We start from the raw sequence: 18433 nt of genomic DNA, 5'->3' as shown, positions 1-18433 counted from the left end.
TGAATATAGCTAGGAATTGTCCATTTCAAATAAATTTTCCAATCTTTTGGCATAAAATAGTTCATATGATTCCTTTATAGCTTTAAAAATCTCAGGTATGTTTGTAGGGTTTGTGATTTTTGTGGGGTTTATGTGGGTTTTTTTGTTTTTGGAGCGGGTATACTTGTTTGTTTTTCTATATATAATTTATGCCTTTTTCTTGGTTAGTGTGGCTTTAATTTAAAAAAAAATTTTTTTTAAGATTTTATTTATTTGTGACAGACACAGAAAGGGAGAGGCAGAGACAGGCAGAGGGAGAAGCAGGCTCCATGCAGGGAGCCTAACAATGGGACTCAATCCTGGGCCAAACCCCTGGGCCATCGGGGCTGCCCTAGTGTGGCTTTAATTTTATCAATTTTCTTGATCTTCTCAGAGAACCAACTTTTTGTTGATTTTCTCTATTGGTATTCTGGTATTGCATTTCATTGATGTCTGCTTCTATATTTTTTCTTCTATATTTTTTTTTTGCTTCTTAATATTTCCTTTTTTGAAAATTTTGCTTTTAATGAGCTTTTTTCTAGTGTACTGAAGTTGAAACTTAGATCATTGATGTTTGATCTTTCTTCCTTTCTAATGTATTTAAAACTATAATTTTGACCCTAAAATTTTTGCATGCCTTTTTAAAAGATTTATGTATGTATTCATGAGAGACAGAGAGAAGAGGCAGAGACTCAGGCAGAGAGAGCAGCAGACTCCATGCAGGGAGCCTGACATGGGACTCAATCCCAGGTCTCCAGGATCACACCCTGGGCTGAAGGCAGTGCTAAACCACTGAGCCACCCGGGCTGCCCTATTCTTTGATTTTAATTCCTTTTTGTGCGTGTGTGGTTTGAATTATTTGATTTCTTCTAGGATCCAAAGCAAGTTTTTAGGGTTAAGTTCTTTTCCTTCCATATAGTTAACATCTTTTCCATGAAAATCACTTACTATTTTGGTAGAAACTTCCATCTTGTTTTCATCAGTGCTGTGCAGCCAGAGATCACCAGGAACACAGTTATAGTAGAACATAGTTGAGTTACTGCCTCCTTATAATGGAGATCAAACACCACGAGGAACCATGATGCATCCCAGTAGAGGGTAATAGGAAGGTGGACTTACTCTGTGATATGGGCTTACTTAGTTGGTTGGCAGGTGGAGGGAGTTTAAGAAATTAGGATTTTGACTAATGATATCATTAGATCTAAAAACGGGGCTAAAACTAATGATGAAAAAATGAAAATCATTTGTGCCAGAAGAGTAAGACATTTGGTAATATTTGTGGCTTGGGCAATTTCCTTGTATAATCCAATTACAGACAAAATAGTGGCCTCATGTTGGTCTTGTTCCATCACAGAGAGTGAACCTGTGTAATTTTGGTTTTCTGTTAAGATAGTTTATGTTCAACATCAGAACAACATAGCCTTGTTACAACAGACAGGCTCACAGTTAGCAACAGCTATCTGGTACTACCTGTCCAGCTCTCGCCTTTTTTTTTTTAAGATTTTATTTATTTATTCATGCGAGACACAGAAGCAGAGACAGAGGCAGGAGAAGCAGGCTCCCACCTGAGCAGGGAGTCTGATGTGGAACTTGATCCCAGGACCCCAGGATCATGACCTGAGCCAAAGGCAGATGCTTAACTGAATGAATCACCAGGCACCCTTCCAGCGAGTGGCTCAGATTATCAAGTGGCCACTGGGGACCACCACCAGGCCTAGTGAGCCCACCCTTGGATCCCTCTATTTGACCCAGGATGGACCCTGCCACCACAGGGAAACATCCAAAGATTTGGGGGAAGTGTCCCAAGAATGGGCCCCACTGGAACTGCAGTGCCCCTGAGGCACAGCCCCCAGACTACCCTCCCTGGCTTTGCTGCCTTTCCCTTCTGAAGGGAAACTTTATTTTATTTTCTAAGATTTTATTTATTTGAGAGATAAAGAGAGATCACAAAAGGAGGGGGAAGGGCAGAGGGAAAAACAGATTCCCTGCTGAACAAGGAGCCTGACTTGGGGCTTGATCCCAGAACTCTGGGATCATGACCTGAGCCAAAGGCAGATGCTTAACCAACTGAGCCACCCAAGTGCCCCTGGAGGGAAACAAACATTTCTGAGAGGTGCATCCAGTAAAGAGACCCCAAGCAGGATGACAACTAGCCTGGGGTTCCCTCCTTGGGCCTCTCTGGTTCATCTCTTAATGGGGAGACTTAGAGAAAATTTCAAGAGGCACATCAAGCACCCAGGCCCCATCTGGGACCTTATCTAGGCTCCTAGTGCCCTCCTGGGGGTTTCCAGCTGCCCAGGGTCATGCCTGCCACCCTAAGCCAGACTTAAACATTTTTTCTCGAGGTGTATCTGACAATCAGGGGGTGCATGCATCCAAATATGGGCTGCAGATCAGCCTAGGATGCCTTCTTGACCATCATACTCCTTTAAGGGACCTGCATATGGCTGTCCTGACTAGAAGGGAAGTCACTTACTTTCAAGTCTAAACCACCAGTTTCATCCCAAAGTGTCCTTCCTCCATAAGAGACCCCAGAGCACACCAGGGCATGCTAGGCTTTCTGCCTGTTTCCTGTGAGCCCAACAGCTCTAGCCCACCTGTCCAAGGCCTCACTTTGGAACCTGGCTCCAATTCCAATCCCCAGTGGACATCCAGGATGTCCTAGTTTCCTTGCCCTCAGGGCCTGGCTCTCCCCCAAGACCAGGTCTGGAAAGGCCCGGGGTATGTCTGGTTCTCTGGGTCCATATCCAATGCAGGCCCACCCCTAGTAGCTTCTAGAGACAGCTGTGCCACAGCCTGAGTGGATGAAGGAGTGAAGTAGGAGTGGAAGGCAGGGTGGTGGGTGAGGGGGGTCTGAAATGTTGTGGTCTCCTGTGAAGATTCAGGCTGGTAAGTGACTTCCGTGAAAGGCCTCAGGTCAGCAGTCAGTGTTTGCTAGGTCATAAGTTAAATCTCCCCCCCCCCCAAAAAAAAACCCCACTCACACCTTGACTCAAGTCTTGGTAGTGGCATTTTAATGGCTTCCATTGGTGGCAACAGCAGCAGGAGGAGGAGAGTCTTCCTGCCCCTGGCATGGCTAGCCATGCTCTGTCCACTGGACCGAGGCCAGGAAAGTGCGGATTTCCATGGGCTCCAGCGTGATGGTGGTGGGGTCCAGCCGAGGGGGAGAGGGCTGGGCTGTAGGGCCTAGGGAGGTGCATGAGAGAAGTGAGGAGGGGTGCAGACTTCCTCTGCTTCACAGCCTCCTCATGCTCCTTCCCCTCAGCCTCCACAAAGCCATACATCCTCAAACCTGTCCCCAGGGCCTTATTCCCACAAGCATTTTAAACTGCCTCCCAGGCCCTGAATACCATCCCCAGATCCCCAAATCTGTCCCCAGTGTCTGGCCATCTCCCTTACGGTCTCAATCCTTACTTTAAAGGCCATCATGCCAATCCCAGGGGTGATGGGCACACTGGTCTCCACAAAACTAGATACCATGGAATTCTACCTCAACTCTCAAGACCACCGCTAGTTTGCTTATACCCACTTAAGACCCTTTATCCCCTAGCCTGGATCGGAACACTACCTCAGACTCTGGAGCTCTATCCCTGGGTCCTGGCCAACATTCCCACGCCTCCCACACAGCCCCCTGCACCCGGCTCCCAGGGCAGGCCCCCACCCGTGTTTGGTGTCCACTTGAGCCTGGAGGCGCTGGCCCGGGGCTGGTTGGCTGCCAGCGTGGTCTCCTGCAGGTACGTGATGGTGAAGGCGGAGAACAGGTCCTGTAGGCAGGGGATAGGCCTGGCTGAGTGGGGACAAAGCAGGGTTTCCCCCTCTCCCTTCTCTCTTTGCCTCCGTATTGTCTCCTCCCCGCTCCTCCCCTCCTCACCTTCAAATCCAAGGTCACCGGGGAGCTCAGGTTGCCAGAACCCTCCCCTACAGCGAACTGGTGCTCCAAGCGCAGCAGCAGCGTCGTCCGGTCCCAGCGGGCCAGTGTGAGCAGGTGTACGGAGGGAGGCAGCTCCCGGCGGAGCCCCGAGAACTGCAGGAAGGGGGCGGGGCTCAGGCGCAGGGGGCGTGGTTTGGCCGGGGGCGGGGCGGAGCCCGGGAGGGGCAGGACTGATCCGGCCTGAGACCCACGGACGGAGGGCGGGGATGAGGCTCAGGGGGTGGGGCGGGGCGGGCCCGAGCGTGGGACTGACTGGAGGTGGAGGGAGGGTGCGGCCCAGTGAGCCCGCCTCCAGGGAAGAAGGAGGTGCAGAGACCTGGTCCCGCGCGGCGCGAAGGGACCGAGCCAGGCGAGGCGACATCGGGGCTGTGCTGAGGGGGTGGGACGAGCTTATGGCCTCCCCAGGACGCGTTAGGGGCGGGCGGAGTGGGTCTCCCTGGGACCAGGAAAACGCTCCGCGGTTCGCCGGGGTCCTACCTGGTGGCCCCACCCCCCTCACCTGCTTGCGCGGGGCGACTCCCAGGTGGTAGGGGGCGCCGCCACCGGGGGCCAGCACCACCTGCGGGGCCAGCACCTCCTTCTCTGCTTGCAGCCGGTGCCCGGTGGCCGCGGTCTGAGCCTTGTCCAGCAGCACGAGGTGGCGCCCTCGCACCCACAGCCCCGACCCCTCCTCCAGCAGCGGCTCCCCCACTCCACGTCCATCGTCTTTCAGAAGCCTCCGGTGCACCTGTGGGGAGTGGCCAGGAGAGGGTAAGGGTCCCTCTGCCGATGTCTGGGCCAGAAATTGGGTACGGACTTGTGAACATTTCCAGGAAGAAACTAAAGAGTGAGAAGAACAGATGCGGAGAAAGACCTGCAGGGACTGCCCCAGGAAGCCGGTCCAGCCTAGCAAGGGGCTAGGACAGAGGGAGGGAGGGATCTAACGGGATAGGGCAGGGCAGGCCCTGGACGAGCTGGGGAGCTGGGGAGGGACTGAAGAAAAGCCTGGAGTAAACTTTCCACATAGGAATGAAGGTCTCAGCTTTGTGGGGACTACCAGCAGGGAACAGAAGCCGGCTTTCAAGGTCCAATAGGAGACCCGGGTGGGAACTGACTTGGAGCTCTGGCCACTCACCATGAGCTCCACGGAGCCGTCCCTCAGGCTGCTGCCCCCCTGGGAGCGGTCGGTCAGCACTGTCAGCTGCACGTGGCCATCCTGGAGGGTAGGGGGTGGCAAGGGGAGAGTGAGGGGCCCCACAGCCAGCAGGGCACCACAGGGCATGGTGGAGCCCACGGAGGGCAGCTGAGAGATGCTAGGAATGAGTGTGACCCCTACTCTGTGGAGGGATGCTAGGAAATGGGAGCAGGACACGGGGCGGGGGGGGGGGGTGTCGGTTACCCTGATGTAAATGCGGCTGTTGACCGGATAGTAGTTTCCTGCCACTGGCTCAGTCTGGTTCAGCTTCCAGGTGGGGCGATAGTCCCGCCTGGGGAGGGGTAGGCTTTGGTCAGGCCTGGGCTCCAGTCCTCCTTTCCTGGCTTATCCATTCCTCACGCCCCCTTCACCCCCTCCCTCCCATGCTACGTGGAGCAGCAGATGCTCCTTGCACACCGCAGACCACCCTTGGCTGCCCCTACGTGCCCCCACCTCCTTTCCAGGATCTCCCGGCCATTGCTGTCCGTGTAGAAAAGTCCTTTTGTCTCCAGCACAGTGTCAAAGCGGCTGATGACCTCCTTCCCCCAGCCGTCACTATACCCGAAGGGATGGCAAGATGGTGAGCTTTACCTACCAACTCTGCCCTTGCCCTCACGCCCCCAAGTCCCAGCTGGTGCTGCTCACCCCACAGGTATTGGTCCCACTGTCCACTCCAGCTCCAGGTGCCGCTGCCCTGGATACAGGCGGACCACCTGGGAACACCAGGCTGAGAAGTTCTGGTGCACTTCCTGCACCAAGGGTGTCTGTGGGCATATGGGGGTGGAGCAAGTCTAAGCCCACACCTGAGCACCCCTGCAGATACCCATCTCTGCTATAAACCTCACACAGGCCTACATCCAGGTCAACCCGACCAATGGCATGGGAAGCTGCTCCCCTACCTGCCTATGTGTGATGCCCACACTTGCCATGTCAAATGTTGCCACATAATTCTTGACTGTAGTATCTATGCTTGCTGCCCACCATTACCCTAACTTCCCTCCTGAGAAGAGGATTCTAGCTTGGCAAGTGGCTACCTGGAATAAAGACTATATTATCCTGTCTTCCCCGAGGCTAGATCAATAGCTGTGCGACCATGGTTTGCTCAATGGAAAATGATCAAAAAGGTGTACACAACATTCCCTGCCTCTTTCCCTCTCCCCCTGGCTCAGATGCAAACATGATGGCTGGAGCTTGCGCAGCCATCTTGGGCCATGAGTTAGAAGCTGAATGTTGAAGAAGGCAGAACAATGAAATAGAAGAGACTCTGAAATCACTCCCTGGATGGCCCAGCCAGACTTTCTGTTAGATGGAAAGCAATGTCTATCTTGTCTTAGGCATGATTAATTTTCACAACTGTTACTGCAGGCAAAACTATCTTAATGCAATGACCCACATATGCAGAAGTTCACCTCAAGGGGAATCATGTCAGATGCGAAATTTGCCATTGCCTGCCCCACCCCGACCCTAAGAGGAAATGTCAATGAGAGGTCCCAAGAAACCCCACAAGGGTGAGCTCCTATTCCCAGCCAGATGTACCCTCAGATATTCTAAGTGAGAATCACCCAAGTCCTATCCAAGTATGAACTCTCAAGTATCCACCTCAGATATAATCCCCTCCTCCCACAGATCCTTGGTGAACTCTTCAAGCAGCTATACCTGGTTCTCCCCATTCATGGACCATGTGGGAACACCTCACCCCCAGTTTCAAAAGCTAAGTATAACCCTGACACCCACAGCAGATGTGAAAAGCCTTCATACTTGCTCCCAAGGCCTGACTGTTACTCAACCAGCCATGAATACCAGCCCAGTGTGAAAATCCTTAATATTCCCCTCAGGCCTTAGCCCTCTTATCTGATGGAGATGTAAACCTGACTGGACATGACTCACCACCCTCCTAGGCTCCACACCTCTCCCGCAACTCCCCCCACCCACTCATCATACAAGGTTCCAGACCTTCACCACGCGGGTTTGAGCCCAGTGGCTCACGATCAATGGTTCCTGGCGGTTGGGTCTGAAGATGTAGGCACCTGAGACCTGGGTACTTAGGTTGTTGCCTATACTGGCGTTGTACCTGGGGCCGGAGCAGGTGAGAGTCAGGTAAGCTCTATTTACACCCCATCCCTGGCCTGACAGTCCCCCACTCACCAGTAAAAGGCTTGGCGAACAGGCAACAGGAGGTTCTGTTCCAGGTTTTCCAACTCCACCAGGAATCCCGTGTCAGGGTCAAACCTAGCCCGGATGTACTGGGTAGAAAAGGACAGACATGTTAATAACCATCATCTCAGCCAAGGATAGCTTCATTCTTCCTGGGGCTCAGGAGAAAACCCAGAAGCTACCTCCGCTCCTCTCTCTCTCTCCCTCTCTCTCTCTCCTCACACCTGGCCCTACTGACAAATCGCAATAGCTCTACCTTACACCTTCTCAATCTGATCACTTCTCACTATTTCCACCGCCTTCTGGGACAAGCACAGCCTACCCCTTCCAGGCTCGCTCCTCCAGTCAATTCCCCCCCACGGCCACCAGAGGGTGCCAGTGACACCCTAATGACCACCCTAAACTGTCCACTTGCCTGTTTGATGAATCCTAGTGCCATAACCCGTAACCCGGGAGACTTCTAAGGACCCACGGAAACATGTAAATTTTAATTTATTTTAGAATCAGAAGAAAATTTAAATGTAATAATAATGAATATATTATAACGAAGACTGCCTGGTTAATTCTCGTCTTTTACACCCACCTGCTCATGAAATACAATTTTTAACTTTTTTTTTTAAGTGGAAAAAAGGGACCTACGAAGGCAAAAGTGCTAGGGCCCATTACAGTCTTAATGCAGCCCTGTTCCTGACATGGCTCCTTCGAAGTAACAGCTGAAGTCTTTCCCTTGGTCCTCAAGTCCTGCAGAGTCTGACCTGTTACCCAACACCTGCCCTTTCAGCCCCAGTGGGCTCCTGGAACATTCAACACCCTTCTGCCTGAGGGCTTTTGTCTCTGCTGCTCCAGGCCTGCCTGGATTACTCTTCCCCCAAGTGGCCACGTGGCTCCCTCCCTCAAGTCTCTGACTTGCTTCATTTAATTTGCAAACCCCTACCACCATCAGCCCTTACATAACTGTCCAATGTCACCCACTGTCCTCACAGTCCAGGAAAAGACAGTGAGGCCCAAAGGGAGGTGGTCACTCACCAGAAGACACATTAACAGGAGACTGGTGACTAGGCCACAAACCTAAGACCCCCTGATCCAGAGTCCATGCAGCTCACCACAACTCAAATTTGTCACGGGGGAAGGGAAGGGAATCTGAACGGAGTCTCACCTCATTTTGGATGTCCAAGACACGGGACCAGGACTTCTGGGATCTCGGCTGGCGGCTGTGGGCATGGGGTCTCCGGCCAGGCACCTGGGTTACTGAGTAGATGCTGAAGCCCAGAGCAGGCACTGAAGCTGAGAAAAGCAGCTCCAAACCATCTGAGCTAGGAAGTATCACCACCTCGGGGAAGAGGGGGCGGAAACTGAGTCAAGAGGCTGTGAGCACACATAGTGAGCTGTATCTAAAGGGACCGGTCAAACTCCAGGAGGGAAAGGAGCCCCGGATGGGGAGGAGAAATGTAGGTGTTGCCCAAGAAGGATGGGGTGTCAAATAATGAGTTAAAAATTACAGAGAAAATGAATGAATGAATAAATAAATAAATATTACAGAGAAGATTCATGAAGTGGAGCGGGGTGGTGGAAATCATTTGGAGGGTGCAGAGGCTATGGGAGAAGGGGAAGTGAGGGAATAAGTGAGGAAGGAGATCCTTGAAGCAGAGGAATGAGGGAAAGGCAGATTCTGGGGGGAGGAGGAGATTCATAGGTAGAAGTCTTCTAGGATGAGGGAAATAAGGTAAACAATTTTTTTAAATTGGGGGCAACTGGTTGGATCAGTCGGTAGAGCATGTGACTCAACCTCGGTGTTGTACGTGGAAACCCCACATTGGACATTGGAGATTACTTTAAAAAATAAACTCTTTAAAAATACAATCTTTCGGAGCACCTGGGTGGCTCAGTTGGTTAAGCATCTGCCTTCCACTCAGGTCATGATCTCAGGGCCCTAGGATCAAGCCCCATATCTGGCTTCCTGCTCAGCAGGGAGCCTGCTTCTCCCTCTGTCTCTCCCCCTGCTCGTGCTTTCTCTCTAAAATAAATAAAATCTTTAAAAAATAAAATCCTAAAAAAAATTCCTGAGGAGACATTAAAAAGGGAGTGATTGCCCGAGAGGCTGGGGGGTGGGGGGTGGGGATAGGGGATGTTTCCAAGGATATATAATGTTAAGGGACAGAAAGAGAAAAGGTACTGGGCACAAGGTATTGATGGAGTGCGAAATATTTATGAAAAAGAATTACCCAAAAGAGGGAGGTATCTATGGGAGGAGGTATCCGTGGAGAGAGATGTATCTACAAGGTGGGGTCGGGTGGGGCAGCGGAGAAATGCCCAGGGGGAGGTGTCCAAGGCAGGAGATAATCATGGGGGGGTGGTTTTCACAGAAGTATTTGTCGAAAGAGCTTACATCGCTGGGCACAATCGTGCCATTCGGGTCCCTCACGTCAAAAACGCGTTTGCTGACCGGCAGCCGCACCATCCAATCCACATTCCGCCCCAAGGGGTTATAAATGGTCACTTGGAACTGGTGTGGGAGGGTCAGATTGGGGATGGGTCACAGTAGGCCTTCGCGAAACCCACCCCCCACACGCAGCAATGTCCTTGGGTGACCCAAGCCCCCTGGGGTGCTGTGGTCTCTGTCCTACCACAGCCTCACTGCCCTCCAAGTGATCGCGCCGCAGACGGATCCTCCAAGCCAATTCCACACCCGGCAGGTACCTGAGAGCCCCTCACCCGGAGCTCCGCCTCCTCCAGACCCCCCTCCTGCCCACCCCAACCTCACCCCCCTGCATCCCGGCCCCGCCCCCCGCCCGGAGGCCAGCTCACACTCTTTGCTGTCTGGGTGAGCGGACAGACACTGATGTTGAGGTCGCGGCAGTACGTGAAGTCCTCCTTGGAGCCGCTGAGCCGCGCCAGCGAATTGCTCAGGAGAACCTGTGGCAGAGGGAGCGTGAAGGTCCGCGGGCCAGCGCTGGGGCCGCCCAGGTCTCCTCTGGGTCCCTTCTCCGGCCCCGCCCCTTGCATGACCCCGCCCCTCGCACCAGGCCCCGCCCAGTAAAGCAATTCTAGACCCCACCCCAAGTCCTTGGCCACGCCTCTTCTGGTCTCCTCCCCTTGGTCCTATACCCGCCTCTCCCAGGCCCCGCCCTCTCCGCCCCACCCCGCGCACCTCGCAGGGCCCCCAGCCGGCCGCGAGCTGGCGCGCGTAGTCGTTGGCCACGTGCTGCCGGGAGGTGCCGCTGACCGCGTCGTGGTGCTGGAGCACGGCCATCGCCTCGTCTGCAGGCAGACGATGAACCGGGTGGGGGCTCTGCAGGACTCTCAGCCCAGACCCCAAGGAGACGGGAAAGGTCATGTGGGGAAGGGCAGGGTCCCCAGGAGCTTTATGAAGGGACAGTTGCCCGAGGGTGTTGTGTCCGGCTTCAGACGCTCCCGTCCCCTCACCGACTCAACACCTACTGAGGGGTGCACTGTCTCCTGAGCCATAGGGTCCCACGTTGGCCGCCGGACCCGCCAGTGCCTCCAGCTGGTTGCACACCTGGGGGACAGAAGGGGTGTAGTGGAGCCCTGCATCTGTTGGGACCCCTGGGTGCCCCCTTGAGCCCAGCGCCCACTCACCTGCAGAAAGTTGTAGCTGAGGCGCTCGTAGCGTTTGAGGGCCGGCCTGCTGGAGAAGTAACCAGTCCAGAACTTGTGAGGGCCGTCAGCATAGGGAAAGAAGTCGTCCTGTTTTACAGACCTGCAGCGGGAGAGTCATTGAGGCCAGGGTCATGACCCAAAGGGCATGCCAAGCCCCCCAAGCTCCCGTTTCCCCCTCAAATACCAGGTGAGGTTGGCCTTGTTCAGCTCCCAGAGGTAACAGGCGGGAGTAGAGTAGAGAACATTGACGCGGCTCCCGTTGGCCTGCTGCTGGGGGGAGGTGTCCTTGTGAGCCCTTGGGAGTCCACACCTTCCCAGGGGGCCCACAGGTGTGCACAGACATCCTCACACACGTGCACACCTTCACACATGCAGTGTGTTCAGATTCTCTTAGTACATATTTTGAGTGCAAAGCAAGGGCCAAGTAGTTATGCAGTAGGTGCTCATTAAACAGTTGAGTGACTGAAGGGAAGTGAGTAGGACTATATGCCCTTATGTGCATACACATGTCTACCCCTGCACACACAATCACATACAGTTAAACACACACACACACAGAGGATTCACTCAGCAAACAATCACTTGATTCTTCAATATACTCAGGATTTTGGACAATCTAGAAGCAGAGGCCAGCTCCACTCTTGTAGAATCCACAGCCAAGTGGGGGAAAGTTATTGAACAGATAGTTTGTTACAATCAGCCTGGATGTGGCCTCACAGATATTTGTGGGGACCTTGTGTACACAGAGGAAAGGCCAAGAGCTCCACCTGCGTTTGGTGAAGCCTTCCTGGAGGAGGCAGCATTGCAGCTTATGTGTTACAGGAAAAGCAGAAGGTTTTCAGCACCAAATAATAGTAATAAGCAACAACCATAATACGTGTTATTTACCTGGCCCTGTTCTATCGATCTGTATAAACGAATTCATTAAACCCTAAAAGCCTCATTAGTTGGGAGCCACCACTACGCCCGCAGAATGCTTAAGATGTCTCAAGGTCACAGAGCCAATAAGTGGCAAGCTACAGATTTGCAGTAAGGGGTCCATTTCCAATAGAATGGAGTGGGCCAAGGAGAGGTCAGGGGCAGGAAAAAAGCCAATGGCAGCCCAGGAACATGATCTTTACAGGAGTGATCAAGGCCTCCAGGGCCCTCAGGGGCACGGGAAGGACTGGGAAATGTCTTTTGGAAGGCTCTTGGTAATGTTTCTGAGAGTGTTTTTGATGAAACAGCAGGGCAGGGAGCAAGTGGAAGGTGAGACCATGGAGACTGCCAGTAGACAACCCTGAGGATGGACTGATGGGAAGGAACATTTCATACGTGAGCTCCAAGGATCCCTGAGTCCTGATTCCCAGAACCTGTCAGGTTACATGGCAAATGGAAATTAAGGTTGCAAATGGAGTTAAGGTTACTGATCAGCTGACCCTAAAATGGATTATCCTGGATGATCGTTAGGGCCCAATGGCATCATAGGTCTTTATTTTTTTTTTTTTTAATTTTTTTTTTTTTAATTTATTTATGATAGTCACACAGTGAGAGAGAGAGAGGCAGAGACACAGGCAGAGGGAGAAGCAGGCTCCATGCACCGGGAGCCCGACGTGGGATTCGATCCCCGGTCTCCAGGATTGCGCCCTGGGCCAAAGGCAAGCGCCAAACCGCTGCGCCACCCGGGGATCCCCGCATCATAGGTCTTTAAAAGTGGAAGAGGGGGGATCCCTGGGTGGCGCAGCGGTTTGGCGCCTGCCTTTGGCCCAGGGCGCGATCCTGGAGACCCCAGATCGAATCCCACGTCGGGCTCCCGGTGCATGGAGCTTGCTTCTCCCTCTGCCTGTGTCTCTGCCTTTCTCTCTCTCTCTCTCTCTCTCTCTCTCTCTCTGACTATCGTAAATAAATAAATAAATAAAAAGTGGAAGAGGGAGAAGGCTCCTGGTGGCTCAGTCGATTAAGCATCTGACTCTTGATTTCAGCTCAGGTCATGATTTCAGGGTTTTGAGATTGAGCCCCACATCTAAGCTAAGCGTGGAGCCTGCTTGAGATTCTCTCCCTCTGCCCCTCCCCACTCTGCTCACATGCACACTCTCTAAATAAATCAATAATTTTAAATAAACAAACAAACAAACAACTGGGCAGCTGGGGTGGCTCAGAGGTTTAGCGCCGCCTTCAGTCCAGGGTGTGATCCTGGAGACCTGGGATTGAGTCCCGCATCGGGCTCCCTGCATGGAACCTGCTTCCCCCTCTGCCTATGTCTCTGCCTCTCTCTGTCTCTGTGTCTCTTATGAATAAAAAAAAAAATTAAAAAAAAAAACCCGAGGGGGATCCCTGGGTGGCTCAGTGGCTTAGCACCTGCCTTCAGCCAAGGGCGTGATCCTGGAGACCCGGGATCGAGTCCCACGTCAGGCTCCCTGCATGGAGCCTGCTTCTTCTCCCTCTGCCTGTGTCTCTGCCTCTCTCTGTATCTCTCATGAATAAATAAATAAAATCTTAAAAAAAAAACTGGGAGAGAGAGTGAAAGTAAGAAAGAGATGTGATGACAGATGCAGGGGCACACAGCTGCTGTGTGACTGGCAAAAATGGGGGCGAGGGGCATGAGCCAAGGAATGTGGGCAGCTTCTAGAAGTTGGAGAAGGCAAGAGAACTCTCCTCGAGAGCTTCCAGAAGGAACCCAGGCCTGCTGACATCTTGATTTTTAACCCAGTGAAATGTTTTAATCCCATGATCCTGGGGTCCTAGGATTGAATCCCACATCAGGCTCCCCACAGGGAGCCTGCTTATCCCTCGGTCTGTGTCTCTGCCTCTCTCTCTGTGTCTCTCATGAATAAAAATAAAATATTTAAATAAACAAAAAACTGTAAGAGAATATATTTCTGTTGTTTTCAGCCACCACATTTGTTGGTAATTTGTTATAGTGGCAAGAGAAAACTATGAGAGCACCCACTGCTGTGCACAGGATCCAAGGCCAGGGACATAAGCACACTCATACACACGAGATGTTACGTTTACCTGAGCGTTGACCAGCTGGATGAGCCGGTCAAGGTTCTTGAACCACATGTTGGCATTCTCGTATTGGAAGTCTGAGCCCATGGTCATTATGGTGTGGTTGGTGCGGTAATGCTTGCTCTGCAGGTAAAATGAAGACTTCCTTGGGCCAGGGTGTCCTGTACACTGTGTACAGCTGTGTCTTGGTATACCCGTGGGTGTGGAGCACCTGCGTAGCTCGGTCAGTTAAGCATCTGACTCTTGGTTTTGGCTCAGGTCATGATCTCAGGTCCTGGGATCAAGCCCCACATTGGGCTCCGCAGCCAGCTGGGAGTCGGCTTGAGGATTCTCTCTCTCCCTCTCCCTCTGCCCCCCCTGCTCGTGTGCACTCACTGTCTCTCAAATAAATAAAATCTTTAAAAGATAATAATAAAATAAATAAATAAAATCTTTTAGAAAAAAGTATGGGTACACATAGAGGAGCTGAGGGGGAAGTGAAAGTGGGTCATGTGGGAGCATAGGGACACGGGTGAAAATAGCCACAAGCTGCTGAGTAACTTCTCTTGGGCCCACCACACAGATGAGGGCACTGAGGCACTGTGCCATGTTGTCTCATGACCTTCGTGAGCATCTGGGGCAGCAAAGGTGGTCTGCAATCTTTTAATTAGAAATGCACACAAATCTGGGAGGGGAGCTTGGTGATGGTGAATAGAATGCTACCTTCCTCTGAAGGTCCTGAGGAGGTCTTAAGGAATGCCCGGGCCGTGCAAAGGGCCCAGTGCATTATGAACACCAGTCTCAGGGGCTCTTAACAGTAGGGTTACCTGGGCAGTGGCCAACTGCAGGAAGTAATTGACCAGCTCCTTGGCATTGTACTCAGGACTGCGTGGGTCCTCCACAAAGGGCTTGTCAGCACACAGCGTGTCCCAGCACAGTTTCTCCGGTGGGTTGTACATATTGGGGAGCACACCTGCATGCCACACCAGGCTCAGTGCCCCAGACCTGCCCTGGGGTCAAAACCTCCCATGCCCACCCCCCAGAGAAGAGACCTCAGAATTTGCAGGGACCAGTGCAAAGTGCAAATGCTGGGTCCTTGTTTGTAAATTATTAAGAGTTTCAGGACAATGACAATAGAGTATAAAACCAAACCCAGGGCCCTGTCAGAGAGGTTCCAGGTCCCGTGCCCCTGGGGCCAGCCCTGCCCCCACCCCAGCCCCTTACTGGTAAAGAGGTCGGCCACTGGGGGCTTCAGGCTGGCGCTAGCCCGCCAAACCTGCTCCATTTGTAGCTTCTCCTGCCGCACACTCTTATCTTGATAATCCAGCCGCCCGAAGAAGAAGCCATCAAAGCCCATCTGGAGGTGGGGAGGGATGAGGACTGGGATCAGAGGGCAGGAGAAGGTGTCCAGTCCTCTCACCACAAACCACAGCCCCCTCAGCATGGGAGTGGTGGGTCAGAACACAGGTAGGAAAACCAGGTCTGAAATCAAGAAGTGTTCTAGTTCATTTTGAAACTTGGGTAAGGGTCAGATCACATGGTGGGAGAGCCAGGAGGAGCGGGTCCAACGGGAGAACAGACGTTCACCTTCCCCAGCTCGGAGAGGGGCCTAAGACTTTCCCACTTAAGCACCCTCAGAATGGAAGGGATCGGGGAATGGAAAGGGGACGGGGTCATGGCAAAGATTTTGAAGCCAGGGGAAAATCAGGGTAGGCCTCTACCTGACACCTGGCTTGGAGAGGAGCCAGGATCATAGCAAATGGATTGGGGCCCAGGAGGAGCCAGCTGGAGCGGGTCAGCCTGGGCTGAGGCAGAGCAGAGAGGCTGGGGGATGGGGGGTGGGGGCAGTAAATGGGATTCACAGTTTACCTAAGGGGCAGGGCCTCAAGGGGCCAGGGGGCCAGAGGGCCAGGGGACAGGGCCCCATCCAGGTGAGCTTAAAGGGAAGGGCGGGGCGTGAGTGGCCAAGGGAGGAGTCAGAGCTAATGGAGTAAGGTTGGGAAATCACCTGTGCAAACAGCGAGGCCTGCTCCCGAGAGTGACCGAAGGGGTCAATGTGCCAAGCCACACGGGGGCGCCCATCTTTGCCAAAGGTGTCTTCCAGAAAGCGCAACCCGAGCGTCATCTGGTCTATGATGGCTCCGTAGTGGGTGGCTGCCTCATCGTTCATCACCCAGCCACCATTGGCAAACTCCAGGCGTCCTGTGCCGGGAAGAGCAAAATCTAGGTCCACTGGAAGGGCCAGGACTGGGGCCAGGAGTGGCAATGCAAGGGATAAGAAGACACGCCTGCAAACCTAGGCCTCGAGGGGGGAAGAGGGGTCACTCCCGGGCCAATGTAGCCAGACATGGAACAGAGGGCCCCCTGAGGATCCCCTGGAGGTGGGGCCTTGTAGGATGCATAGGAGTTCTACACATAAAGGGAAATTCCAGGCAGGTGGAGTCACATGCACATAAAGGATGCACAGGACATGATAAAAATCTCAGAAGCTAGAGTGTCAGAAACAGTTGAGCTAGGCTTCCTCTTTTCACTTCCTTAGGACAGGCTCACCCTGGCGCACCAGGTTCCGCACGACTTCCTGTGTTGCATTTGTCTGCTGATGCCACCAACGGGAGAAGAAAGCAATCTCCACATAGATGAATCGGCGGGTGGGCTCCATCAGCAGGGACAAGATGACTGAATCTAGGATGTACTGCACACCTGCATGCTGGACATCATTCTGGACTGTGGGCACAGGGGTTGGTAGTCAGGGACAAACGAGCCAAGGGGCAACGTTCTCAGACACAGGAGTTTAAGCTGGGCAATGTTCCCACCCTAATGTCCAAGACCCAGAAAAGATCTGAAGGGCTCAAAGGGGCCACGGGAGTCCCGGGGGCAAATCCCCATGCTCTACTCACTGCCATAAAAGTACTGGTCCACAGTCTTGAGCCAGCCCACATCATCATGTGTGTGGGCCACCAGGTGCACGTTGAGCATATCCGGTTGTACTACAGGGCATGTCTGCACAGGGACCCCAAATACACCCATCCTGTCAGTTACCCCAAGGTTAAGAGGCAGTTGGGGGTAGGGGTAGGGGTGGGGCTGGGGGCACAAGGTAAATCTAGAGGTGAATGACAGACAAATGGGGCCAGGCCCTTCCAGAGAGGACACACGCAGAGTTGAGCATACAGATACAACTCCCACTTGACACAACCCGTCAGGGCAGCTCTCACTGACACCCTGGGAAAATGGTAATAGTAGTAGCTAATTTTTATTAAGCATTTGCCAATAGCAAGCAGCCACCCTGGGGGAAAGGGGGTTGGGCAATATTATCTCATTTTCGGATGAGAGCACTGAGGATCAGAGAGCAATTAAGTGACTTGCCCCAAGTCATGCAGCCAGGGAGTCAGAATGGAACTCCAGACTGGAACTCCGGGCAGGCTGACTCCAGAGTCCCAACTCTCAAGCAATCCCCGCTCCCCCCGCCCTCACACACACACCTATGTCCAATCACACAGTTCAGTGCATGCAAAGTCCAGGCAAGCCGACGCACAGAAGCACGGAGGCAGGTACAGAGCCCTATTCTCAGATTCACACAGCCAGACCTTTCAACGACGCAAAGCATGCCTTCGGCTCACACTGTCCTAGTACCAACCACTCCCTGGGCGCCGCAGAACAAACCCACCCATGCCTCCGGACCCTACTCGGGGCTTTCCTCCAGCTTGTGGACATTTCCGCTCGCGGGCCGCTCTCACCTCGTATCCCGCGGCCCGAGCGCCGGGCGCCGCCACCAACAACAAAAAGAGGAAGGAGAGAGGCGGGAGCGGTGGCTGCAGCGCGCGGGAGCTCGTCCCGGGCCCTGCCGAGCCCCGGCCGCCACCGCCAGCGCGGACCCCCGAAGGCCCCGCGTCGGCGCCCATGGCTCCGCCGCCGCCGCCACCGCAGCCGCCTCCAGGGGCTTCCCGGGCCAAGGAAAGGCAGGGCAGAGGCCCCGCCCCCAGAGTCCGACCTAGCCAATGGGTGCTGGCGGGGGCGGGGCTAGGACGGCCTGGCGAGTCACGGGACCGAGGCCTCAGCTCCGGCTAGCCCCTGCGGACACTAGGGGTGTAGGGAGGCGTTGGGCGTGTCCCACCATCGGGGGAGCCTTTAGTGTCTCACTGCCTCCGAATGGACTCGGAGTGTCCCTTTGTCCCCGCGGACGCGGAGACTTCAGATTTTCCTACGGGTGTAAGTTTGCTTAGGAGGTGGGAGTGTGTGCGTGGGATCCAAGGTTGTCCCGTTGATCTTCAGGGCTAGGGCTTGGAGGGACCTGGCTTGGCTAGAGGCAGGGGCTGATGGTGGTCCTGTTCTGTCCTGTGAGGATTATGCATAGAGGAACTGTCTCTGGGGTACTGAGAATGGGAAGTGCCCAGCTTGATTGGAAGAAATACCCCTGGGTACTCAGGTGAGGAGTGACACATGGGGGAGGACTCAGCCTTCCAGGCTTTTCCCAACCCCTATTAGTCCATCCAGTTCAGATATTACACGATTAGTCTGATAAGAAAATCAAAGCCCACATTCCTCAGGTTAGCAGAGCTCATCTGCTGAGTTGC

At 53.5% G+C, this 18433-nt stretch overlaps 1 protein-coding gene across 2 annotated transcripts; it reads right to left on the bottom strand.

Annotated features, from left to right (window-relative positions):
• Nucleotides 1-3010: 3010 nt before the first annotated feature.
• Nucleotides 3011-17811, bottom strand: MAN2B1 (mannosidase alpha class 2B member 1). Of its 2 annotated transcripts, none has more exons than XM_055344567.1 (24): nucleotides 17597-17811; nucleotides 16760-16862; nucleotides 16413-16586; nucleotides 15871-16064; nucleotides 15087-15219; nucleotides 14690-14835; nucleotides 13890-14006; nucleotides 11080-11165; nucleotides 10875-10995; nucleotides 10716-10794; nucleotides 10426-10535; nucleotides 10083-10190; nucleotides 9664-9780; nucleotides 8434-8607; nucleotides 7269-7366; nucleotides 7077-7194; nucleotides 5769-5887; nucleotides 5577-5678; nucleotides 5328-5415; nucleotides 5064-5144; nucleotides 4449-4676; nucleotides 3890-4042; nucleotides 3680-3782; nucleotides 3011-3204 (listed from the first exon to the last, which is right to left on the bottom strand). In XM_055344567.1, the coding sequence occupies exons 1-24, from the start codon at nucleotides 17759-17761 to the stop codon at nucleotides 3095-3097; spliced, it is 3027 nt and encodes a 1008-aa protein (XP_055200542.1). In that variant the 5' UTR covers nucleotides 17762-17811; the 3' UTR covers nucleotides 3011-3094. The 2 variants fall into 2 exon arrangements, with proteins under 2 accessions (XP_055200542.1, XP_055200543.1); XM_055344568.1 differs by having other exon boundaries at nucleotides 11080-11162.
• Between the last annotated feature and the right edge of the window lie 622 nt (nucleotides 17812-18433).

Source organism: Nyctereutes procyonoides, unplaced genomic scaffold (assembly GCF_905146905.1).
Source record: "Nyctereutes procyonoides isolate TBG_1078 unplaced genomic scaffold, NYPRO_anot_genome, whole genome shotgun sequence".
NCBI classification, from domain to species: Eukaryota; Metazoa; Chordata; class Mammalia; order Carnivora; family Canidae; genus Nyctereutes; species Nyctereutes procyonoides.
Note: the sequence above shows the minus strand (reverse complement) of the source record. Positions and strands in the feature narration are given on the sequence as shown.